This window comes from Puntigrus tetrazona, chromosome 12 (assembly GCF_018831695.1).
Source record: "Puntigrus tetrazona isolate hp1 chromosome 12, ASM1883169v1, whole genome shotgun sequence".
In the NCBI taxonomy this organism is placed as follows: Eukaryota; Metazoa; Chordata; class Actinopteri; order Cypriniformes; family Cyprinidae; genus Puntigrus; species Puntigrus tetrazona.
In genome coordinates, this window is record NC_056710.1 from 15927570 (window position 1) to 15954612 (window position 27043).

Genomic DNA, 27043 nt, shown 5'->3' on the forward strand with positions numbered 1-27043 from the left:
TTAGGGGGCACTATTGTGCAACTTCTGAAATAGTACAGAATTTATAGATGAAAAAGCAGAAACAAGCAACAGTAGAACTGCTCCCACACATGCTAACATGCATTGTCTTTGACAAAAGCATTAAATTATTTTTTTAATATTCTAGGGATCGTGAATATTTTGTGAAAATGATTAAAAATGGTGATACTGGCCTGTAGCTGCTAATCTGGAAAAAGATTATTGTAGGTACACTGCTTCAAACATGTGCGGTCTCACCTCCTGCCGAATCCATATCTGAATCTGAGACATGTGTGATGGAGAAACGTGACACGTTAGATGGAGAAACGGTAAAACGTGAGACCTGTGCCACAGGTTTAGTATTGCCACTTGGTAGGCTCGGCTTTGGAGTGACGTCTGGAGGAGACCTCTTAGAAGATGTGGGAAGGGGCAACAATGGGAAATCATCTTCCCATTCAAACCCTGCACCTTAGATCAAAATCAAAGAAGGATGGAATTTTAATGTTACAACTTTTTAAAAAATATGCAAACAAAACTTCTTGGGCAAAAAAATTTGTGAAACAGTCTTACTCTCTTCTGAGATGTTTCCATCAGAAGAGTCATCGGAGGCATTGATCTTTTCTTGCTGGTTTTGTGTTTTACTCTTTGCACTCGATTTGCTTGACTCTCCACCCAAAGGAAAACTCTCTGCCAGCTCTCTGGTGGGGCTTTCCTGGTGGGGTTGACATAATTTTATATTAAAGTGATAGCAATATATCACTGAAAACCTCTTGAAATAACTGGACAAAAAATACCTGGTCAAACAGAAAGACGGTGACATCGTCAAAGAAAGACACCACTTTCTTTTTGTTCTCCATTTCGTCAGACAGTGAATCGTTGAGCAACGTTGGTATCTTAAGCAGACTTCTGAGTTTGTGTGCATCACTGCAGTCACTCACAATGATAGGTACGGTCAAGATCTCGTCCTCGCTTTCTTCACTCTGCTCCTGAATGCTATAAGTGCGTAGCTCCTCATCTGACTCATCGCTATCCTCAGAGTCGCCATCTTCCTCATCTGCCTCTTCTCCATCTGTGGGAGATACCCGTCCTTCTAGTGGAGGGGGAGGAGAGCCAGAACGTGTGGAGCTTCGTTTGCGCCCTCTTTCTTCACAGTCCTTACTCCTGGATTCCAGTCCCTCATGTGTAGGGGAACTGTTCCTTTCTGCTGTTTCATTCTGAGATGTTAGTTCCTCTTCTGACAAAATGATACAGCTCACATCTCTGACTATACCTTCTTCATTCTCATCAGTAAGGACCTCTGGAATACTGGTGTTAGCAACATCCCCCTCAGAAATTACTTGGTCGAGAGACAGACTATCTTCACTACCAACTTGTTTGAAAGATTCTTTTTGTTTTAAATCAGGACCAAGCAAAGCATCTGAATTAGATACTTCAGATTCTGATGGTACAAGTTCTGCAGAAAGATCTGAATCTACAACAATAATTTCATCATCACCAAAATTATCTTTTATGTTAGATACTTCAATATCAGAAGATGAGAGAGACACACTACTGATTGTGTCACAACCAGACATGCCTTCGTTGATTTTTGATAAAACATTTGAAGTTGCGCCATGAGAGTGTTCAGGAGATTTTTCCCTTTCCTTTGTAGATGGCAAAAGATATTCATCTTCATCTGCCTTCTTTTTGGGAGGAAGTAGTTCCTCTTTATCTATAATTTCCTCCAGTCCATCTTTCTGATCTTCGAGTTCATTGATGTCCTCTTCGCTTTCTTTATCTTTCCCGGCATCATAGTCAGAGAAGTAGGCTGAATCTCTGTATGGCGTTTTATCACTCAGCGCCTTCAGTTCTCCATCATTGCTCTCAGATGTTGTCAATGCCATTACAGTATCAACATTGTCCTCTAGCTTCTCATCCTCTGACCTTGTAATCTCTTGTTCAAAGTTAGACCCGGATGTCACTTTTCCCAAGGGTTGGATGAAAACCTTAGAATCTTGTAGTTCATGGGGTTCCTTTAAGACAAATTCTGGAGATTCATTGTTTTCGGTGTCATAGCCACTGTCCACTGTCTTAGGAGAGCTTGAAGGATGAATGGAGGCAGGACTGAGTGTCTCACTGGAACATGCTGTAGATGGTATGTCAATGGAGTCCATGGAGTCTGGGGTACCAACCTGCTTTTGCAATGACTTGAATGTTGGATTGATGTAGTCAACAGTTTCCACTTCAACAGTGAAGTCACCAAAAATTCCTGAGGTTACATCAGTGATGTCATCATCACTGCAGTCATCAATCTCCACTAGGCTGATACTAGAGTGTCCATGATCCACACCACTGTCTGCTGTCTTGCTTAAGTCTGACTCTGGTTCTGATTTGGATAACTCTGCTTGGGATTTCTCCAACTGTGGATTGATGGCAATAATTTCACTTTTGGGATCCACTGGAGATGCATCTTCATGCAAAGCTTTTTCTTGCTTTAAGTTTGTTTCTCCTACCGTAATATCCACATACTGGTGTGAGACATCAAACTGTTTGGCACCTTCCCTTGATGACTCTATTTTGGAAACTATAGGTCCAGCTGATAAAGGTGCTTGGCCTAGATGTTGGTCTTTTCTGGGCAATGTCATGGGTTTCCCTGGAATACAGTCAATCATAAAGCAGTTCCTCACAAGAGTTCCTGTTAGAGGATCTACAAAATGCGAACTGCTCAAAGCTTGACAACATGGCACAGGATATACTTCAGCTTCTCTAGGTTCATGGCACATATGGATATACGAGCTGCACTCGGGTGAAGGGTTTGAAGGTACATGTCTTCCATGCACCAGGCAAGTGTTGCTTTTCACGGTTGCCTCTAAGTAGTCAATCGGTTTGGCCATATGGTATGGCAGAGTTTGATCTTCTGGCCATGTATCTTCAACGTCAGTCATCGGCATAGTGTAGTGGAAATCTGCATACGAATCTTGGATACACGACCCTTGCCTTTGACGCAAGCTCCTTGTGTTTGTATTTGCTGGATTGCTGGTGGACCAGCTTCTTGCTCGCCTTTCCACAAAGATGTCTTCCTCGTCCTCAGAGTCGCTGTCATCTCGTCCTACAAATATAGCACCACCTGACGCCATGTCAATGCAAACTGAGTGGCTACCTGGCATAGTCTTCCTCAAAGACCCCATCATATCATAATATCCTCCTGTAACATTCTTTCCTATAATGGAGCCTTGAATGTTCTCCAAGTAAGGATCAGCATAGCCTTGTGGAGGACTTCCAATTGATGGAGAGATACCTAAAGGCTCCTCTAGTTCCCCAAGTGCTTGTCTTAAGCTTCGAGACCCCCAGCTCTCTTGTGGAGGCTCTGTTGGGTCTCGTATCAGGTAGCGGTCCATGATCTTAGGAGGTGATGGTTCATAGTAGTAACCTCCATCTCTGTCTTTGTATGAGACATAGTGACCAGACTCCCATGCTCTAAGAGGGCTACCATGACCCAAAAGAGGCTCCATAGTTAGAGACATAGCAGGACTGGTGTCAGAATCATAGGCACTGCTTTTGTGGATATCTGCTGACCAATAAATGTCTGGTTTAGCTTCAGGGGGACAGTTCATACACTCCCTAGAGTCTCCACTACCTGTTAGAAAGCTTCCGTTGCTGCCCCCAAAATCTGGGCTGTAAGAACACAGGGTGAAGTTCATATCAATATTGCTTTGTACTGGCTCCTCAATGCGAATGTAGTACTCATTACTCACTGATGGACTGTGAGCACTCAGGACTGGTACCACACCAGGGGTGTGTATTTGTTTGGACTCATAATATGAAGGAGAAACCCCAAGGGCGAGTCCTTCAACAGCACAGCCCCCCACTATTCCACTTGGAGGATAGTAGACCTCCTGACAATGGGGATTGCCTTGACCCAAAGTGCCTGAGGTGGATGAAGAATGGTAGTGCTGTTCAGCCCGTGCCTGCTCCCATTTGTACTCAAAGTTGAGGCCATGGCTGGTTTCAGTAACCGTTAGGATGTCATCTCCAGATTCTGAATGGTAGCCATCTCCAGTAGGGAACTGCTCCAGTAGGGGGAATGAGGAAGTGGTGGATGACATGGGCATGTCGATTGCTAGTGCACCCGCTCCAAGAACATTAGCATGGCTTGTGTTTGGTCTCATGGAGTTCCAGCGTCTTTCAAAGTCTTCCTCTGCCTCACTGGCTCCTTTGGCGCATAAGTAACTAAGCAGCAAATGAACTTCTTCTGCATCGGGCCTCTGATCAGGCTGAAGCCAACAGAACTGCATTACTTCATACCTGATGATACATAAACACAAACATACACTTTAGTGTAACTGTTACTAAAAGTTTAAAAAGAAAATACATTTACTTGAGAAATAACACTGCACATAACTTTAAGATTTTGTTTAAGATATGTTTTTATAGATTGTATTTTACAGAAACACAAAATTCTAGTTTTATAGGCCAAGACAGGAAGAAAGAAAAAAAATTTAAAGGCTCTAGCAAAATAAAAATTTAAGGCTCAAACTCTAGGTAATGGTTAATAAAACGAGTACGAAGAGCAATATAAAGTTTATTAGACACCCACCAGCGGTCAGAAAGAGAGTACTTAAGAAGTGGCTTGGGCAGCTTCAATTGCTGGTCCTTTACAGCATAGCTGAGAACTTGTCGATCTGAATAATGGCGGTACGGCTGATTTCCCAACTCAAACAGCTCCCAGATTGTTACACCGAGGGACCTTATGTACAGAGAGAAATAAAGTATTTTGGTAACTAACAGTAATTAATCCATCGATCAATAATACCTTGACAATGTTCTTCTTAAAACTGTAAATCAAAGGCCTAAATTTAACACTAGATTTATTGCTGTAGCCTCTTTTGAAGATACTGACCAGATGTTGCTTTCCTTGGTTTGATCCACCACCAGTAAGTTACCATGAACCTCATCAACCAGTTCAGGGGCAATCCAGCGTAAGGGAATCCAGGTCTGGTCTGATGTCACAAAGTAATCATCCTTGGAAGGAACAGACATGAAATACAAGTTAATGAAATATACTAATCACATTTTGATAAAAAAAAAAACACAAAGTCAACTAGTAAATGAATGTACTCTAAAAATTCAAGTTTGCATTACTATTCATAATAGATATTTTATTTTAGTACATAAAAATGTATAGATTTAAGTCACACCTTGTACTTGTTGTGCGCTAGTCCATAGTCTCCAATCTTAACTTTTATGTCTGAGGTTAGCAGGCAGTTTCTCAAAGCCAGATCACTGCAGAAAGTCAGAGAACCAAAAATAAATAAATAAATAAATAAATAATAAGCACCTTCTGAAAATAGGATATGGCCTAAATGTTTTTTTATTGCTGGCTCAAACATAACTGGATGTCATTTACGAAACTGCAAGCCTGCATAAAACTAACATACAGTTACAAAGTATGACAGATGCAATGCCAGAAATAGCCATAATTTTACTGCATTGTGATGTTGCTTTCCAAAAATAATTCTTCAGGAACCTGTTCGAAGCATCTTGGTAAGGACATGTTAATTGTAGATGTGTGGTGACCCCCGGCAACAAAATCACTGATGCTGGAGTGGAGTAAAAACACTCAGGCAGCATCAGGAGATTGTTGCAGGGAGAAACCATGAGACAGGAAGCAGGTAATGCAGAAATGAACACTCATTAGCTTCTTGCTCATACTGTTAAATCTGATGGCAGTTTTCATTACTCAATTTAAGAAAGATAAAAAAAGATGACAACTATTATATTTTGTTTTTTAAATGAAACAAAGTTTCTCTAAACATAGATTTTTTAAGATTTTTGTTGAAGTAAATAATATGTGCTGTCTGACCTATGGTTGAAGTTGTTTTTGTGAAGGTGAAGCAGGCCTGAAGTGATCTCACACGCCATCCTCTGAAGTAGTAAGGGGTCAGGGGTCATGGAATCTGTTGCCCGGCAGCTGCGCAGGTAACCTTTAACATCACCCTGTTGACACGGAACACGTAAAGCACATGCTTAAACACATAGGTAAGGCGTAAATTTAAATCAGTATGCCTAAACATCAAAAGAGTGTGCTGTCAGCCTGATTTTCCTCAGCTAAACATTGGGGGGCGATATATAGCAGCCGTTTGATGTTGTTGCTAAGGGCTGTTCTGATTAAAAAAAACCATGCTGTTGCACATTTCACCTAGGTAGGCAATAACAGGAGAAGAATGATGTGAAATAAAAAAACATGCTATCATGTTGTAACTTGCAAAACTCAAAAGTGACCGTTTCTGGCTAAATTCTCTAAATTACCAATTATATTATGGTGCTAGATATAAATATTTTAACCTGTTGTTTTTGTGTTTTTTTGTTTATTTTTTAAAACGAGCAAAAGAGAGCATAATATGATATATAAGCATATGCAAAAGTCAAAAAAATAGTAGCACATCTTCACTTTAGAATAAAATAAAACACTAACCAGTGGGCAGAATTCCATGACCACTAAGTAGGGTGTGACTTCTGTGCACTGAGCGAGACATTGTACTAGAGCTGGATGCTGGAGAGACCTGCACAAACAGTTTCAGACAAATCATCACTACAATATCCCAAAATCATACTATACACTCATAATACAGATATAGTTCACCCAAAAATGTATATTCTGTCATCATTTACAATAGAATTTTTTTTCTATTGTAAAACCAAAAATATATTTTTTTTCTGTACATAAAAATAAATGGGTAAGACTTCATTTAAATTTAATAGACCACTTTTGACATTTTATTATCAGTAATTATCTTATCAACAACGTCAACTAGTAGACTTAGTTGACGTGTATTGAAGTTACTTAGTAGAAAAAGTGGACTATCACCAATAAAAATCAATGTCAATGAGTCGTTGTTTTGGACCCATTTCACTTTCATTTTACTTTTATTTTTTCAAAGTACGTTTTTCAATTTTCTTCAGAATACCTTTTTGTGTTCTACAGATGAAACAGGTGAGTAAAGTCTAAGAAAACGTTTATTTTTGAGTGAACAATGCATTTAAAGTCTTACGGTATATATTTTATCAGACATTTTAGCTTAAGCAACAGTATATGTTCTTCATATGGCTTCCCTAGGAGTAGTCCGAAGCTATGACTTGTCAAACCTTCTTATTTATTGTTGAAATAAAATATGTAAATAAAATAAATGCATGATCGTTTACCGATATGGCCGAGCCTCTTCCAGAAAGTGCATCTGGTCCTGCACGCTGGCACTGGCCTTTAGTTCCTTCACCACCACTTGGGTACTGCTGAGACCAGAGTGAACCTCCCCCAACAATACCTGTGAACAACATCCCACCGGCACACATATACACAAACACACAAGGGAAAGACAACAGAAACACACATACAGGTATGAACAGAGGGAAAATGGACAACACACACACACACACAGTTATCGACAGGGTTGACACAGATAGACACAAACAGATGTGCACATAAAGGAAATGGGTACACAGGAAGGAAGGAAGGAAGGAAATGGAAGACAGATATTCCACACAAACAAAGCCAAAAAGGTTTAAATCAAGTCCAGGAATCATGCAAAAAGATGCTCAAAAGGAAATGCAGAAAGACGAAACAACACAAAACCAGATGAGACATCAATAAACATGCAGCCACAGAGACACAGACATACAGATGGACATACCCATTGAATGGAAAGTTGGGGTAATTGGGGTAGTGTGTGTGTTTTATGTATGTGTGTTACAAAAAGACAAAGAAGTAGAGAGAAAGAGAGAAAGAATGAGAATGAATGATATTCCCATGAAATACTAAAGAACTTCTAGAATTCACTGCTACACAGAAATATTATCAAATTCTCACAACATCCAACATCAAAGTTCGAGTTTTACTGAGGTAAAACAGCGTGGAAGAAATGTTCACATCCTCGGGACTAAAGTACGGAGCTAAATCTTTGATCCGTAGCAGAACAAGCTTGGGGCGTTCATGTCTGTGAGGTGTACAAATATGCAAAACTAAATAAATATACAGTAGACAATAAAACAACTGCACTTACCTTGCCAAACCAGCCATGTCCAATCTCCTTTATATAAAGCAAACTGTGGCGGCCAAGATCCGTGGATCTCAGGAGCTGGACTAAAAGAGGATTATCAGGAAATAAAAAGACGGGGATAGGCATTAATTAGCAACTGGTCCAACGGGACAATATAAGATTTTGAATTAAATATCTAAAACAAAACCTTAGAATTTTAATCAAGAAAAATGACATAACATGAATAAATATTTCTGTTGTCCAGATGTTCGTTGCTTCTTTTGATCATTCTCGCATTTAAAGAGCTGCTGCGCTCACCATTCCAGTTAATTTAATATGCAGATGGTATCATTTTAAATTAAAAATGAGAAAAAATAAATTAGAAAAATGCACAACAAAAGCATTTTCACTCGTACTCTCAAAATGTTGGACCCCTAAAAATTGTATTAAATAGATAAAAAAAAAATCAACCTATGAAAAAAACAATATGAATAATGTTGACAAGTTTTCCAACACACCCTTAGTGCACAGTTGAGCATTGCAAGTGCATTAAGTGAAGTTTCCTCCAACAAGACAATCATCCTCCAAATATCCTCTCCAAAAAGCAGCGAGCAATCTTCTGTGCAAGAGTGATGCTAAACGGCACAAAATCAATTTCAAGAGACTGTCTGAAGAGTTCGAAATCTTCCCATGAACTGTCAGACTGCTTGAAAGGCATATTTTCTGAAAAGCAGAAGACTGCCGCAGTATAGGGACGGACTTGACGAGTAATTTTCAGTAACATTCAAACTCCCGGCTGACAGATCCTTGCATATCTCTATCATCTCAAAAAGCCATAACAGTGCCTTTCTCTTTCTCTCATCTCATCGTGCCCACAAACAGACAGTTTATTGTCAGTGTGTATGACATACTGTCTCACTCTCTGTCCCCTTTTTATGCAGCGGCCATATTTTACGCCCATGTGGTGTTGTAGAGGCTGCTCATTCTGCCTGCCCCCTCTCAGAGAGCCCTCTCTGGGAAGAATCAGGCTCTTTGTCATGCCGGCGGTGCTGCTTGGTACCACTGAGAGGATGGAAACACTAATGCTATTATTCCTGAGTTTTCTAGCTCGAGACTGGGCAAGCAAATGGCTGGTAAGCAAATCAGAAATGGTTGATGTTGGTGTGGGATAGGAAAGAACAAATCAGAATGAATATTATATTACTGTGGGATTGCAAACAACAGTACGGAATATATGAAGAGGCTGAAGATACTGTTACAAGCTGCCTGGGTTTCAAATCCAATTATGAATTAAATCAATGTTTATATTAAACATTAGCAGCACAAAGCAAAATTGAAAGAACAATTTCAAATATTATACCTGTGTTGTTATTGTTAACTTGAAGTAAAGCTAATTAAAATAGTGTTTGGTATTTGAAACAAAAATTAACTTATATCAATATTAATATTAAATGAAAAACATACACTGAAATAAACAGGTTTATCCAAAAATTAACATTGTTTGCATAAAATTGTCAAATAAATTAGCTATACATAAAATTGTTGAATAACTATTTTTATATAGTTATACTATACAATTTTGGGCTATTTTTTCGTAGCTTCATAAAATTAAGGTTGAACCACATGGACTATTTTAACAATGTCTTTGCTACCTTGCTGGGTCTTGAACGTTTCAGTTGTGTTCCCGTCTATGCAGGGTAAGAATGCTTTCGTATTTCATCAAAAATACTTTAATTTTTGTTCCAAGGATGTTCAAAGGTCCTAAGGGTAGTAATGTAGCTAATGACAAAATTTATGGTTGAACTGTATCTTTAAGTATAAAATTCTTCAAACTAAAACTGAGAAATAAAATAATCCACACAGAAAACACATAAAAAGAAGTATTTTTTTAAAAATACCAAAATATTGCATTTCCCATGTCAGTCCACTACTCTACAAATTCACTTTCAAAAAATATTTAGCGAAGTTTATTGCTTACAACAAAATGTCATAACAAATCCAAACCGAATAACAACTTCCAGATGATAATCCATCTGCCTATTTCTGTTCTGCTGGAATATTCATGCCTGCTATCAAATTCCTAAAACACAGCTAACTGCATTATCCAGGTTAGTGTTAGTTCAGCCCCAAAAAAAAGGGTGAACCGTTGGCGTTTATTTTTCTTATACAGTCATTACACACCAATACATTACTGTTACGTCACCCAAGCTTAAGTTTTACTAGATTATATGTACTATTCAGTACACCGCACACGCACAAAATTTTAATTTAGCAGAGTACCTTCCACATTAAAAGCACCTGTCACTAAAACTTCAGTGTGTGTACGCAGCCAAATATGAACAAAACAGCCCTAAACAAAAACCATTAAGGTCTGCCAACAGCATGACAACAACGTGCCAACAAAAATCCCACCACGTATCAGATTTGCTCATTGTGTATCTGAATACATGATTGACTACTTGGCTCGCTCATTACCGCAGTGTTGGTCAGTGACAGTGACACGCTGGCCAGATGGCTGCTGGGAATGCATTCGCTGGGAAAATAATGGAGAGAAATCATTCCATTCTAACCAAATAGAATTATCATACATTATCGAACACGGTGAAATGTGTTTACTGCTGCTGTGCACGTCTTGCTTTATTTGTCCCTCTAGACTGTTTCTCGCAGCAATGCAAATGAGTTTGAATAATATTTTAGTGATGTGGCTTAATGAAGTGAGTGTGATAAAGAGGGTGTGTGCAAGTTACATACGAAATGATGTGATGTTCAGAGTATTTGCATGCTCAGATCTGTGTGTGTGTGTGTGTGAGTGTGAGGGTGTGTTTATGAGCACAGCTGTGTTGGGGTGGATACTGCACACCAGAGTGCAATACATAAACTCTTTGGCTGAAACATCTCAAATCGGATGATAAACACTACAATTAGCTTCTTCATTTGTCTAACTGACATCTCAGGAGAAGAAAGACACCTCTGATTACACACAGATGCTATCTGTGTCACGGTGACTGAGACCTTGCGCTTTCTAGAAGGAGGTTTGTATATCTTACCTCATCCTTGAGAAGTGACATCATTCCAGCCACTCCTAAAAACCAGGGCCGTTTTTTTGAAATTCTTATTGCAGAATATACCATAAAGGAAACAGCAGTGGGATTTTTACTTTGAGGAATTAGCATTATTATCCATCAGGTGGTTGCATCTATTATTCACTTATCGCGTTAATGAAATGCCAGAGCGTGTGAGCTGAATCTAGGAAACCACAACCTCTTAACCTCTGACCTCTACTAATCGCACCACATTAAGGCCTGCGGGGCTATAATGAAGCGAGTTGTTGTGGGGAAGAGAGAGACAGAGTATCCACGGATCGGACTGTACACATCGTCTCCCAGATTCCTCAGATTCCGAGGCCCATTTATGTAGGCTGGCTGAGGCGGCATTATGAAACAGGCAGATGTTGTGCTGATCGAGACGGAATAAGAGAGAGAAAGCCGGAAAACAAAGACAAAATGTTGAAGTGAAAAATTGTTTGGATTTCTAGACAATTTGCTAGTGGGGAAGAAAAATAAGCTTAATTAGTGAAATATTCTGTGTAAACAAGTCTTAATCTTTAAGGATGTTTGTACTGAAAAACAAGGGAATTTGCACCAGTGAAGCAATTGAAAAAAAAAAAAAAAGAAGAAAAGAAAAGTCTGTTTCTTTTCAATGTGTTTGTTCCCACCAGCCTTGTGGTCTCAGGGCAACCCATAGATTACAGTCCAGAGAGACAAAGAAAGAGAACAGTTGAAGGCAATATGGAGAGCAAAAGCTCCCATTATTTTTACGTGTCTATCAGAGAATTATAAATTCTAATACAGTTGCAGAATTTGAATTGAAGCAGAAAACAAGAAAGCAATTTGAACTATAATGTGAGACAGCTAATCTGAAAGGTATGGAAGCCTCCTGAATTTTTCACCATTGAATAAAAAAAAAAGAAAGAAAAAGATAATAGCAACTTTTACTACTTTTCTAGCTAGTGAGAGTTTACATCTTGCAGTTCTGAATTTTTATTGTCAGAATTGTAATTGTGAGTTATAAAATTGGGAGATTGGAGACATAATTGGTAGAAATAAAATCAGAATTGAGACAAAAACTTGCAAAAGTCAGAATTACGAGTTTGTGTCATGCACTTCAGAGAATTGTGAGAAAATTTCACTTTTACGAAAAAAAATTGGAAATGGGCGTCCGTAGATTTAAACTGTAATATTTCATAATATTACTTTTTTTTTATTTGAAAGGTTATTCAGCATTAGTGAACATTTGTGAACCATAACGAGTGTTTGTTTTTAGATATGTTTAAAAAGTAGCCAGCAGATTAATATTTATTTAATTTGTAAATATTAACATGTTAAAACTGAAAAAATCCTCATCCCGTCATTTCAATTCAGCTTCCTGCAAGGTGTGGCCAATTTAATTAAAATTCACACTTATAAGCTGAAGTTTGCGTTGTTTAATTGTGAATTTAGCCATCAACACGGAGCAGATAGCCTGGGTTGTGAAGGTCCAGAGCAAGGCAGGGTTGTGGGAGAGTGTCCTCCCCAGGAGGGAAGAGTAGAGGCAGCAGCAGGGCGTTGGTCTCTTCTGGATTTTACACTGGAGATCTTGTGGGTTGGAAGCGGAACCGAACGCATTAACAATATCCTCTGGAAAAAACTCAGTCCAGAGAATGTGAAACTCGTGTGGGAGTTGCATAAGCAGGGTCAGAGCGGATTCAGGACTGGGAGGAAATCAGCCTTTCTTAAGTGCTATCACATCTGGTCCAGCTCATATAGCAATTACCACAGATGCGGTGTGATGATGACCCACCTGATCGGCCGGGTTGCTTGGCGACGGGCAGAGAGACCTCGGTGAGTGGCAAGATATAGACGTCAGGACCTGTGTGAGATGCAGGCGATGCCGGCGTGGACATGTCCGCTGGATATTCCTCTCCCTCTGCATTCTCAAATTCCTATGGTAGCAATAAAAAACACAGAGGTCAGAGTTGCGATGAATGGCGGGATGAAGAAATGTCTACTCAACTAACATGTTCAGTTGAGTACATATGTTTTAAAAACACTGTGTTAACATTCACATTATATTATGAAAATGTAATCTCTGCATTAAGATTATTTATATTATTATAACATTTTTAAAGTGTTAGCTGATGCTTCTCATAATTAAATGACTTTCTGAGAATATGAACACAGATAATTTCTCACTAGATTTAGTTCATCAGTTACATATAACATTTTCTATTATAAGAACATTATGGATTATCTAAAAAATATTACTATCATCTAATTCTGCTAATATTTAAATATTAGTAACATAAGAATGTTTAGAACATTGTTCTAAGAACCTTTCTTCTTCATTCATCAAGTACAAATAACATCATCAGGATGATCTGAGAACAGCTTGTTTCCTCTCAACATAAATTACTGTTCTATATAAAAGGTTTTTTTCTAACATTTACATTAACTTTGCTGAAAGTTATGGGAATGTTCCCAGTTAGAGCATATTTCACCTCAGCGTACTGCATAAAGAAACTAAAGCAAATTTTCAGAAACATTAAGAACTACATTATTTTCATTCACGATAAGAACTCCAGAAGGAGTTTGAAAATGTATTTATTTTTCTTCATTTTTTGTTTTTAAAAGAGCTCCCAATAGTCATATTATGTTGCTCAGCTCAATTCCATCTTTGTGGGAAGGATTCAAGGACCCTTGTGTGTGTGTGTGTGTGTGTGTGTGTGTGTGTGTGTGTGTTTTTGGGACTTGATGTACAAGAATAAACAAGCAGATCTTTAAACTGAAAAGAAACATCAGTTTTAACTGGGGAGTGTTTAACCTGATTATTTTAATAAAATGAATAAAAAAAAAGAACATTTAATGCTTACTGGAACAAATGACGATTTATTAAACAGTCCATTAAACAGCCTGTCACCATAATCAGATCAAATAATGAGCCATCCGTTTAATCTCAAGAGCTTTCAACTTGTACGCCTTGCCCCAATATGCGTTTCATCTCCACATGGATATGGTGAAACTACAAAGAGAGATGAAACAGCGCTCAGAAAAGACAAGACTTGGCAGTATCTTCAAATCGGAAATGCAAGCAAATATTTCTGTGAGCTACAGTGCGGAGATACAGGGTCGAAGAAATGGAAAACAGTGACCCAGAGGGGTCGCGAGCTCTTAAAAGCGCAAGCTAGCAAACAAATACACACAAACACTCAAGTTCCCCTAGAGGCCCCATCATCCACATCTTCACACGACCCACACGGATGCCATATGACCCGGCTCCTGATCTGCCCAGCGCACAGCAGCGCTACCGAACGCTAGGATTCACAACAGGGCATGCTGCGATCATAACTAAAACACTGCACTAATTTGTCGCCCGAAACCAGATTGCTTAAGTCACAGTATAAACATTCCTGCCAGCTGAATCATGCTACATTTTTTATCACATCGGGCTAATAATCTGGAACATTTAGTGTGCGCTGTTATATCCTCTGATGAAGAAACATCTGGTTCAAGCAAATACTGGTACTATCTTTTCCAAGAATATCAGTACGTGTATGCAGTATTCAGGGATTATTTTTTAGAACAAGCCAACGCATCCACCCAAAAACAATGGATTTTGTAATAATCTTTGACTAAATATTTTTTTTGGAAATTGTTAATAAAAAGACCTGAACAAGCTAAAAAAAACCAAAAAACATGTTTGAACACAATAAACACCGTTTTGGTAAATTGTCAGCTGCTATTGAACAGTCAATAAGCAACATTTAAACAGAACAACATTTATGAATGCACACAAAAAATATATTCTGTTAGACTACAGTAATCGTTACATAAAAATTGTATAAAATCTGTTTAAAGTTGTACAGAATACAATAATATAAAAACATCTTAAACTGACCCAATTAAAATCCACAATGACAAAATAGAAAATATTGTGATATTGTTTTTTTCCCCTCACAAGACAATAAAGAAAAGATATTTGAGAGAAAACTACCACTTGTATAATTTAACTTTTGACTCAAAGCCTTTATGATAACTTCCCAATGTGACAACTTGCCCCAGTCTGACTTATATATTTTGTTCTTTGTGAACCAAGGTCGGGAAGCTATACATGATTCCAACTGTATATAAAAATCTTCAGATTTCCATGGTTTCATATAAAAACCAATATCCGTTATTTAAACGGATTAGCGAGTTAGCAAGTTATATGGAAACTCATTTTTACTAACATAGCATACGCACTACTATTCAATCAAAACAACTTTCTGAAGAAAGCGCTGTTCTGTGAGGCCAAAGTTGAATGAATTTCCCATCTTACCTGCCCTTAATGCACACGTTTTAGATCTAACGAGTTGCGCTGAATCTTTAACTCTTCCCTTCCGCTCCGTGAACCTGCACCGCCGGACTCATCACAGTGTACCTGCGAGGTGCCCACGTGACCCCAGACGGATCCCTCACCGGACTGAACTGTAGGAGCAGACCCATGCTGCCACGCAACCGGAGAACCCAGGTCTTGAGAATACATCATCGTAACTCTCAAGAAAACATACAAATACAAAGCAAACAGATCCTGCACTTGAGAGAGAGAGAGAGAATGCAGGGAGGGGCAGGTCCTGTGCTCTTCCCATGAGAGTGTGGACGACCAGTGATTAAGAATAGTGGAGACGCTTCCACAAAAATGTGAGGCTGAAAAAAAAAAAAAAAAAAAAAAAATCTAACAGGGAAAGGCTTTCACATTCCCTGCTTATGACATCACTCTTTTTTTCTTCATCCTTCCTTCCTCGCGCTCATTCTTTCTCACATGTGCATGACAGGCCCTTGCTCCAGCCATCGGCACAAATGAGCACATGCATGCTTGCATGCATGTGCATTCGTTTGAAGAGGTTAGATTTTGCATATCTGCATATTTATCATACTACAGTACATATTTTATTTTGATAGTCCTCTTTAGACATTCTACAAGCTATAAATTTATAGCTAGATGTCAATTCATTCTTACTGATTTGCAACTACACGTCTACTAACTCTTAGAGTAGATTGTAAGGGTAGGTGTAGAGTTAGTAAAATAAGTTGACATACCATCAGAGTTTACTTAGCAAAATATATTGTTACAATATATAAAGCAGACGTACTACTAATACTTCAATGCCTGCTTGTTAACATGTAGCTGAAAAGTTACTTATTATTAGTAGAATGTCTAAAGCGGACCATCAAAATTATTTGCTACCATAAAAATCTTAAATATTACACAGCACAACTGCAACATTGATAGTAAGAAATGTTTCTTGAGCACCATATTAAAATGATTTCTGAAGGATTATGTGACGATGCTGAAAATTCAGCTTTGTATCACAGGAATAAATTGCTTTTTTAAAATATATCAAAATGAAAAATGAGACAATTAACTGACCCTACATTTTTGAACAGTAGTGGTACCATGGATCACAAAACCATGGATCAAAAGTGTCAGTTTTTTTCATTTATACATCATCTGAAAGCTGAATAAATAAGCTTTGAATACCTAAATACTGAGAAAATCACTTTTAAATGAAGTTTTTTATCAATGCATAATACAAATAAAAAAATAAAGCAATAATATATTTACAATGGGCATAAAAGAAACACAATCTATTTTTGGCTATTGCAACAAATGTACCTCCAGCGACAGGTTTTATGGTCCAGGGTCAATAATATATCTGTACCACTAATGTCAATTTAAACTAAACCCCTGATTAAAATCAAATATAAAATATGCAAAACACACTACAGACGAACGGTCTAAATACTGTACTTTTCCAGATAAAGTTAGCAAACACTAATTTATTCGCCAGCACTTGATGAGTGTTTCTTATTGACTCTGCAAATACAGCAATCAACATTTCAGCATAAAACACACTTATGTAAGCACCGTATTACAGTCGCACCTCAAACTAACAAAACGTTGCTTCTCAGCGCTCACGGATTGTGTGTGAGGTTTCGAGAATGCTAAAGGGGAATGAATGAATCAATTACCCTCAGGCTTGTCAGACTCCCGACTTGTATACAAGAACGAGAGAGTGTTAAATAGACAGACAATGTGTTAGGTAATAGGCACAGAGGGAAGAGGAAGAGTCTCTATTCAGCAGCTGATGTTTAAGCGCTGAGCTGTAGTTCCACTGAGGGAATGTAATTACAAATATTTGGCCTTTACTGAAGACCAGGTGCTCAGAAGCATGAAAGTGGCATCCTCCTCTCTCACACACACACTCACACGGGTCTCATTTCTCCTGTGCCTTGACCCACTTTAAAGTTGCTGCTGAAAAATGCACAGTGCGCGCTGAGATCTATAGCCATATGCCGTTTGAAGGCCTCCGCTGTTCGCTACAAAAACACATCTACGGGGAAGCGATTGTGTCCCTGAGCTCTCTCTGCCTCGGTTCCTTTAACCTTATGAGACAGGACTAAGTGGTTTGCACTGAAGAAATTGCTTTTCTCTGGAACTCTGGGACTCTGCAACCTCAAAAGGGCAAGAGAACATGCAGCTGAACAGAACGCATGTGTGCATGTGCTACTTTTCAAGTAGCTGATCAAAGCATTCCTACAGATCTGAAACAGACTCATGATTCATGAACGTTTCTTTCAGACTTTACTATTTCATTCATAATTGCAGGGCGGCAGCAGGCCAAGAAGTCGCAATAGAGAGATGTTTTGTGCAAGTTCATTGCTGACTGGCAGTGATTAAAATCTTTCAATGTCAAATATAGATTCAATCTGAAGAGCCGTGGTATTTATATCAGTGTATTTACAATTGGTTAGTTGTGGGACTTTTAAAAGTGCCCCTGTTGTGGGTTTTTGAAAATGAGCTTTCATGCAGTGTGTAGCACGGCTCTAAGTGAATGAAAACATCCCGCAATGTTTTAAATACAATAATTTTATTGACTTTTATTGACTGAATCACTGAAACGAGTCATTTTTAAAACATTTTAAAACAAATTTTCACGTTGAAGTCAAAATGAATCGTTAGTATATTGTCGCCCACTTGCTGGTCTTTTTGAGTTGGTCTGAATGAAAATGCAGATTCATTCTTTACCACTAGGTGCTGATTTTGAAGCATCAAAAGCACACAAATAATGCTTTAAATGAAATCGACCAATCGCTTGAGGAAAATTTAATCACTGAACGAATCGTTCGAACAAATAGGAAAATGTTTTTTGACCTTGCATGCAGGTGAACCTGTTGTTTGGGACTCTGAAAACCAAAATATAAACCTTTCATAACCTATAATAGAAGCATTTTTATTACACATAACTGCTAAACAGTTTAACTGATACATAGTTTAATGGTTCCCATATTACTATATGCTCTCTTTCTTCTCACATAATAATTTCAGCCCATCAATATTTCATGCCTATTTTTTTTCACTTATTTGGTATAATAAAGTATAATAAATCTTTGCTTCTGGCAAAGTGTTACATTATTAATGCATATTATGCTTACATATTCATAGACAGTGGCATGAGAAAGTCAGAACATTATAGTGCAATATAGGATGATCTTTTTTAACATTGTTGGTTTGCTGAAGAAAATCTCATTCCTAAAAAGGATTTTAATTGTTTTCCAGGAAAATATAATAGCTGAAAAACAAACACGCATTAGATATTACCGGAATGTATCTTTGAGATAGTAAGTAATCTTTTTTACCTTTTCACTTCACAATAAGAACAAAGGCAGAAAACATGCCACTATTCACATTAAAGGGAATGAAAGTTTGTTCATTTTCCATTGAAAACTTGACTGGAATATAAGACAAAGACACTGTGTAGATTTGCACTGTCTACTTATTTCATGGGCCTGACACATGTACAGTATATTTTATTATGTGCGTTCCGGGACTGGATTTTGCTGAGTTGGCTCGTTCCATGGCAGTCTGATGGAATTTAAGAGCCACTACTTGTAAAAGTGATTGAAATTAAAGAGGGTCTCACCTTAAAGCCAATGTCACCGCGTTTACAGCACAGGCAAGCCAGCATGAGGAAGATAAAGGTAAAGAGTCCAGAGAAAGACACAGCCACCACGGCCAGAGAGGACGACCAGGACAGCTCACTCAGTGGAGCGCCATCTGCAGGACAGATAGCACATTACACAAACTAAACCACAGCACGAATATACATATTGCACACATATTACTTTTAGATGCTGTAACTGATCACCATTTATTACTCAAGCACCTTTTAATTTCATAATCATAATACAGTATATATGCTGATTCCATAGTTTTAACTACAGGACAGTTGGACTTGAGCAGCCATTTTGTAGCTTTAACTTCAACGTTTAGCAGTTTACCTGTGTTAAGCATTTTACAGTGTTCGTTTCAATAGCACAAAGAACAAAATGATGGTTGTTCTGAGCATTGTCTTATACTTCTTGGCTTAATATTGTCCAAATCAAATTCAGTAGGTGTTCCAAAAAGACTTCCTGTCTAAAATGAACAATGTTGAATATAATTTTAAAGTAAATTATGTGTCATTTATCAGAATAAAAGTTATTTTAATTACACTAAATATATATTTATCACTGGTGACGAAAGGCTATATTTCATTAACTGCGAAAGAAATTAATTAATTAAATAAGAAATAAGTAATGCACGGCCTCTTATAGTTAATCGATTGCATCAAATGGTCCGGTCTATATGATAAATGACTTCGGTGAGAGAAGCTTTTGGCCTTACAAACTGAATATAATACAGTCTCTTCTCTTCCAGTGCATTTAATAAGCAAAAAAAAATGCTGTAGCAAAGAGAACCAACATGTACTGAACGAAGATACTGTAACATCATAACTGTTTTCTCTCACTTTTTAAACTGACAGATCTAATACTGCGATACGCAGGCCAGTGGCACATATTATTAAAGAAATGTCAGGGCAAACACCTACAATAATAAAGAGCATAATTATCAATAATACAAGGGATATATGATCTAATTCATAATCTAACACAACAAAATAACCCGACCAAGACTGATTGTGATTGTCAATGAGGTTGTGTTTGATAGCTTTATTTATTTAATAGAATTGCAGGGTCTTATTTTCACTCCAAATTCAGCTCCAGTAGTTGCCTTGGAAACTAGAATGGATAGAACGAGTATAAAATCTGCAGTTGGCTGCAAAACGCTCCTTGTTTAAACACATCCCCTCAATCCATGAAGTCTCCATCCTTACCTTTCAGTCCATTCATCTAATCCATCCATCTATCCATCTATCCATCTATCTATCTATCTATCTATCTATCTATCTAGGATGAATAGGATGTGAGTTTGTGTGTACTCGGCACGTTTTATGAGCAATATGCTGTGAGGCCTCATGAAATGCATTCATCTATATTTCATTCCCTCTGGTGCCAGGAGGTTTTCTGGGTGCTGAACCGCTCACTGCAGCTGCATTACAATCAGACGTAAATCACTGAGCTCAAACCAGCAGAGAGACACCAGAACTGTGGCCAAACCACTACAATAGAGACACGGCTTTAACGAATAGCAGTTGGGTTACTTCTCCTGTGCCGCGCAAAGCAGGTAATCGGGAATGTATTTAATAGGGATCCAGTCTCTCTCTGAGCATTAGTATATCTGGTTATTTTGAAAGACGAGTCACAGTGATGCGTACGAATGCTGAAATTAGTATTCATGAATCGGATCGTATGCGGTGATGAGGCACAGAGGGGAAGTGACAAAGACCCTTTCAAGCATCCTTCATTAGGAAGGGTTGATTGGAAGAAAAATACAGTGATTCTGCTTCTCCTGGGTCGCGTTAAAGAACATCTCGAATAATAAGGACCACACTGAATTTCCTCGAAATCGTTTGAAGTTTAACTGTAAGGACGTTTCTTAAAAAGGAAAAAAATGTATAGCTGAACTTAAATCACATTCTGTTCAGTGTGAGATCAATGTTATTGAGTTCTGTCTTAATGAACACATTGAGAGGGCCTGAGAGCCTTCCTCTCTAAATAATAACACGTTATTAAAGGCAGGGCACACAGACACTATAAAGCTCAAGACCCACACACATTTACATCTATTATTATTACTTGAATTTATTATCTGATCCTTCAGTTAATTTGTACACTCAAATTCGGTCACATTGTACTGTACAATTAGAAAACTTTTCCAGTATTCATTTTTTACAGGTGCTTTAGACATATTTTTACCATTACGGAATTGATGTACATGTCTGTAAAATATATGGACAATGCCCGTGTTTTCTGTTATTTTACAGATTTATTTTTCACAGGCCACTAATTTACTCCTTTAGTTATTAGTAGTGGAGTTGCATCAAAAAAATAGTAAATGAAGGTTAAAGTTTACATTGTACAGTAAAACTGTTTTGATCTGTGTATTTTCTTTAATGGGGTTTATATATATATATATATATATATATATATATATATATATATATATATATATATATATATATATATATATATCACGTTGTGGTTATGGGAAGGAGCACTCAACGAGAACATAACTTTTAACCACTTTTAGTCTTCCACAAAAGAGTAAATAACAATATGGACAGGCAGACTGGAACCACACGCATACAAAGACGCTTACACAGACGTTACTATAGACAAGATCAGACCATTAGAACTGAAACAAACTGGAACTTATAAACACACAGGAAATTACTAAATTAACAAGACACACCTGAATACAATGAGACAATTAACAGAAAGTAGGTCACACAACAATGGGAAAGAGTGCAAATACATATATATATATATATATATATATATATATATATATATATATATATATATATATATATATATGAACGAAACCATTTTGAAAAATCATGTTTTTATTTGTTATTTTGATTTTTTGTGTTATGTTGCAACATAATCATATTTTCAATAAATTGTGTTCTTTTAAACTTTAAATTGATCAAAGAATAAAAAAAATGCCTAAAAAATGCTGCATCATATTTTTCACAAAACTGTGGACAATGTTATCAACATTGAGAATAACAAATCTTTATGGCTACTAAAAATGCAGCTTTGCCATATATTTCACAATATTACTGTTATTCACCAGGCTTTTTCTGACTAAACGTTAATTTACAAGCTAATAAATCTAGTTTTAGTGCTAATCGTTTATAAGTCTGCTCAAGTGAGATGGTACAACAATTATAAGTTTGAACTACATGCATGTCTGTCATTCCTTTTCAGAATTCAGCGTTTACAGTAATATTAATGTGCAATGCTATTCTATTTCAGAGATGATCATCTAGTTATCTTCATTTTTACACATTCTCGGAAACACGTTGTCTGGATCCTGTGAGCTCTAATTCTAGACTGCTTTTCAAAGTGCGGTGACTCATTGCAATTTCATCCAGCCATTACAAGGCTTTCAGATTCAGGTGCTCTCAAAATGTGTTTTCTTTAAGGTCTGATTTGGCCCAATCAAACTCCCAGTTTGCAATCAAACTTTAGTCTAAAGTGCTTTCTGGGGCTTTAGACAGAGAATTCTTATTTATATACTTAGTTTTATAGCTTACAATGAAGCCAGAGAGAAAACAATCTAAATAGAAATGAATAAGCAGTAATCATCAGATTTAAAGCACCATGGGGCTTTGGGAGTCAACATTTTCCAAGACGGTAAACATTTCTCAGAAAGCCAGTTAGTAGATAGAGACAATACACCATAAATTTAGCTAAGCACCATAGAAATGCAGATAACAAATATGTTAATCAACGATAGCGCCCTTTTTTATCCAAATGTTATAAGCATGGTGTCATGATTTCAGTCTGTGTTCAGTCTATGTTTCAGTCTATGGTTTTTGTGGACTCTTATTTTGAAGTATTTGTTTCCCACTGTTTCTGCATTCTCTTGTTCCTTTGCCCTCCTTGTTAGTTTCCTCTCCTTTGTTAGCTTGTTATCCTGTCTATTTAAAATCAACTGATCAGACTGCCGAGTATTGTTTAGCCATAACTACAGAGATATTTTCTAGTTTACTGGGACTGTTTGTCCCTCTTTGGCTATTCTTGTGTTTTGCCTGTGCCGTATCTGACCGTGCCTGTATTTATGTCTTATAAAAAAAAAATCCTGCAGATGGATCCTCATGTCCCAAGCATCTATTGTCACATTACACCTAGAATAATTTTTAAGAGATAGTTTTCTGAAAGCTGTTTCTGGCAAAGATGCATTAAATTAACATAATCACCAGTGCATTTGTGAGTTTACAAATGAGTTTTCTTTTTAAATAAATGCTGTCTGTTCTTTTATTCATCAAAAAATCCTGAGTTCAGATCATGTGAATACTAGAATAATGTCTGCTGAAAATCTTTATCATCACAAAAAAAATATATATATTCTAAAGTAAATTATTATAACTTTATTTTTAAATGTTTTTGGTTATTACACTGTATATATTTCACATTTCTTTGTATATATCTATGGTGTTTTAAATAAACTACACTTTTACTGTGGGTAAAGACATCATTTTTACTTTTACGGAGACTTTTAAAAACCTCAAGCTAATAGCTAATTGGTGGTCCTCACAGTGTCACAAAATAGAAACGTGTTATAGTAAGTTGCTATAACATTTTACAATATTATTGTTTTTTATTGTGTTTGTTGCAGCATTTTTGAGTACATGAGGCTTCTTCTGAAAACATAAAAAAATGTTCCAGGTTGTCTCCCAGCCCTGTCTTTTTCTGGCATTCCAATCCAATTCCATTTAAATTCAAACTCACAAATTGAAAAGCGGCCTTTTCTTAAATTTTGCACAACCCTGAATCTCAGCAGCCCGCGACTGAACGCATAAAAAACAAGATAAGGCTGAGCAACTACTGTTAGAAAATACAGAGGGTGGAAGAAAGATACGACTTGATATTCTCCAGGCATTTCATTTCAAGAATAACAGAGTAAATGAAGGTGAAAGGGATTATAAAAAAAGGCAAGAACAGAACAATGTTTTAAGAGAGAACAGATGTTATGTTTTTTTGTTTTGTTTTTTTACGAAAAATAAGTTCTTTCAGCTCTCTCTCTCTCTCTCTCTCTCCTGCTCTCTCGCTCTCGCTCCAGAGTAGCTTAGGGGTTGGTACCCATTTTCAGTGAGCTCAGGCAGAGAGCAGGAACAGCTCTAATGACTAAATGATGAGAGATGGGTGGGGGTGAACCAGAGCAGAGCCACGAGAGCTGGAGGAAACGTGTACCCTGTTCCCGGTGGGAAGCCACTTGAGCTCGACAAAAGAGCCCAAGCTCAACCGTACATTTACAGCATTCAAGCAGATTCATTAACATGAACCAAGCCCAACCTGTTAACTGATCATAAGACTGGATAATTAGAGTTCTGCTTGTTTCTGTGAAGATGACTGACAGGTGATTTAAACGGCACAGGCTGGTGCTCACACAGGTCACGCGCTTTCACTTATACAGGACCTAAACTGTCTGAACAGCGCGAATGGGCTTCTAGTCACGTCAGCACACACATATAAACGCATACAGATTTTTCTGTGATTGACAGGACTGTTTGCAAAAACCAGACAGTTTGAGCTTACATAAACTAAAGCACTTCTAATGACTCTAAATCCACATTTGACTTTATGGACATGGAAATAAGGAGACAAAGCTTTAACCTGATCTAAATGGAAAATGTCTACCTACTAAATGTTTTACCATACTTGTAACAAGGTGCAGAGTTTAAAGTTTTAGCTATACAGCGTTCACACAAGACTAGATAGTGATATTAAATATCATCACTTTGCTGCAGAATTTCAACCATATTAACATCCATTTCATTGGACAGTATTAGATCTAGAGTATGATTTGACAATGAGTAGGTTCTGATACGTGTCTCTCTAACCCCAATGGAGTTCAGAAAGTCCAAGGATCCTAATGCATCTTTTTCATTATCAACATGGATATTAAAATCACCAACAATTAAGACTTTATCTGCGGCCAGTACTAACTCAGTTAGAAAATCAGCAAATTCTTTAATGAAATCTATGCTGTGCCCTGGTGGCCTGTATACGGTAGCCAGTACAAACATGACAGGGGATTTATCACTAGCACGTGATTCTATAGATAATGTTATACGCAGCACCAAAATTTCAAATTAGTTATACTTAAAGCCTGCCCTCTGAGAAGTATTGAGAATATTGTTATAAACTGTAGCAACACCTCCCCCTTTACCTTTTAAACGTGGCTAATTTTTACAGCAGTAATTTTGGGGGTAGACTGATTTAAAGTAATGAATTCATCTGGTTTTAGTCAGGTTTCTGTCAGACAGAGCAAATCTAGGTTCTGATTTTTGATCATTTATAAGTGTTTTTGTGGAAAGAGATCTAATATTCAACAAGCCAAGTTTTATCATTTGCTTCTTTGTATTATAAATAGTTTTTATTTGTTGAACATCAATTAAATTATTGTTTTGAATTTGGTTTGGACAGACACAGTTTCTATAGTGTGATATCTAGGGGAAAGAGGGTCTATGTGCTGAGAATAAACTGTCTCCTGTGACGTGAGGCAGCTAGCAGACGGTCGGTTTAGCCAGTCTGTCTACTTCCTGACCTGGGCACTAGTTAGTCAAGTGGAAGCTCTAAGCCATATTTTTCGATAGAAGAGCGGCACCACCCCAGGAGTGATGAAGATCTCTTTTTAACAGGTCAGGTCTGCCCCAGAAACTCATCCAATTGTCTATAAAACCTATGTTATTCTGCAGGCACCACTTAGACATCCAGCCACTGAAACCCAGAAGTCTGCTGTAAATCTCATCACCGTGGTAAGCAGGGAGAGGACCAGAGCATATTACATTGTTTGACGTTGTGCTTGCAAATTCACACACCTCGACAACAGTCGAGTTTGTTATATTAGATTGATAGATAGTAACAGTGGTATGTAGATAATTAAATTATGAAATTATTAATATAGTATATGGTGTAGCATTTTATAAATTATAATAAAATATATAAATAATATAATATTGTTTCTTATATTAAAATACAATACATTCTTGTATCAATAGCTTACTTTCTATAGTGCTTGTAAATGTAAATACACTGTAATACACTTCAAAGCGCTTTAAATAGACAAATAAAACAATACAATTTTACAAGCGATAAGAGACTAAACGCATTCAAAACACTTTAATTTTTCTAATTAAATAATGTAGAATATAAATAAATAAAAGCTAAATTTGTTTTATGGTGAGATTTCAAAATTATTTTATTTCAAAAAGAGATTTTATTTAAAAAATAAATCATTTGATAATTTACGATGATACTAAATATCATGAAAATTCATGATATCATGAAAGTAATGACGTAAGGTTCAGTAAGTCATGTTGGTTCAGTAACCACGTGTTCAGTAAGTTCATTCAATAAAGCCTCCGACTGATTCAAACTCGTGAGTGATTCATTAGTAGTAATTCATTAGAAGAACAAGCTCACATGAGTCATCTATTTGTGAATTGGGCTACACTAATTGCACTGTATGTTTGTTTATGCACATAGACAGTGAGGATAGAAAGTTGTATACAGAGATTTTAGCTAATCACATTAATTCATTTCACATTCGTCTCTGGGAATTAAACCCAAGACTTGGTGTTGCTATAGCATAATGGGCGAAATACAAAAAAAAATGCTATAGTAACTGCAATGGGCTTAAACATTGTGTTGAGATAGCTTTCCCTATGATACACACTCATCACTCATCCTCATACTAGGTAGTTTTAGTACACTGGCATCACTCCCATCTCTCACTGGACTATCTCCATCAGCTTTGCGCATTCAGCACAAGAGCAGGCAAAAAGCAAGAGATTAAAGACAAAAAATGAGAGACAGTAGTGGCTGAATGCCAAACACGCTCAGAGAAAAAGACAGACAGCCTGTTCAAACACGATCGGGCCATTAATCTAATAAGCTGAAGCCTAATATTGATGAAGAGACAGAATGTAAGAACAGAAGGCAAATGGAGGGACGGGTGGAGAGGTGGAGCTGGACCAGTGCCACGGCAGACAAACTGGAAAC

At 37.3% G+C, this 27043-nt stretch overlaps 1 protein-coding gene across 5 annotated transcripts in view; it reads right to left on the bottom strand.

Annotated features, from left to right (window-relative positions):
• aatkb (apoptosis-associated tyrosine kinase b) overlaps positions 1 to 27043 on the bottom strand; it is a 45055-nt gene that overhangs the window by 2185 nt on the left and 15827 nt on the right. The window contains exons 2-13 of one of the 5 annotated variants that reach the window (XM_043253114.1): positions 19009 to 19142; positions 12849 to 12990; positions 8034 to 8113; positions 7180 to 7298; positions 6452 to 6539; positions 5840 to 5973; positions 5175 to 5259; positions 4877 to 4998; positions 4574 to 4723; positions 792 to 4281; positions 568 to 709; positions 192 to 465 (exon numbers count right to left, since the gene is read on the bottom strand). In XM_043253114.1, coding sequence (XP_043109049.1) covers positions 236 to 465; positions 568 to 709; positions 792 to 4281; positions 4574 to 4723; positions 4877 to 4998; positions 5175 to 5259; positions 5840 to 5973; positions 6452 to 6539; positions 7180 to 7298; positions 8034 to 8113; positions 12849 to 12990; positions 19009 to 19142 — 4916 coding nt within the window. In that variant the 3' untranslated portion in view covers positions 192 to 235. Of the gene's footprint in view, positions 1 to 191; positions 466 to 567; positions 710 to 791; positions 4282 to 4573; positions 4724 to 4876; positions 4999 to 5174; positions 5260 to 5839; positions 5974 to 6451; positions 6540 to 7179; positions 7299 to 8033; positions 8114 to 8527; positions 8893 to 12848; positions 12991 to 13917; positions 13940 to 15362; positions 15660 to 19008; positions 19143 to 27043 lie in introns of those variants that run through there. The other 4 variants (XM_043253113.1, XM_043253115.1, XM_043253116.1 and 1 more) reach the window with 4 other exon arrangements.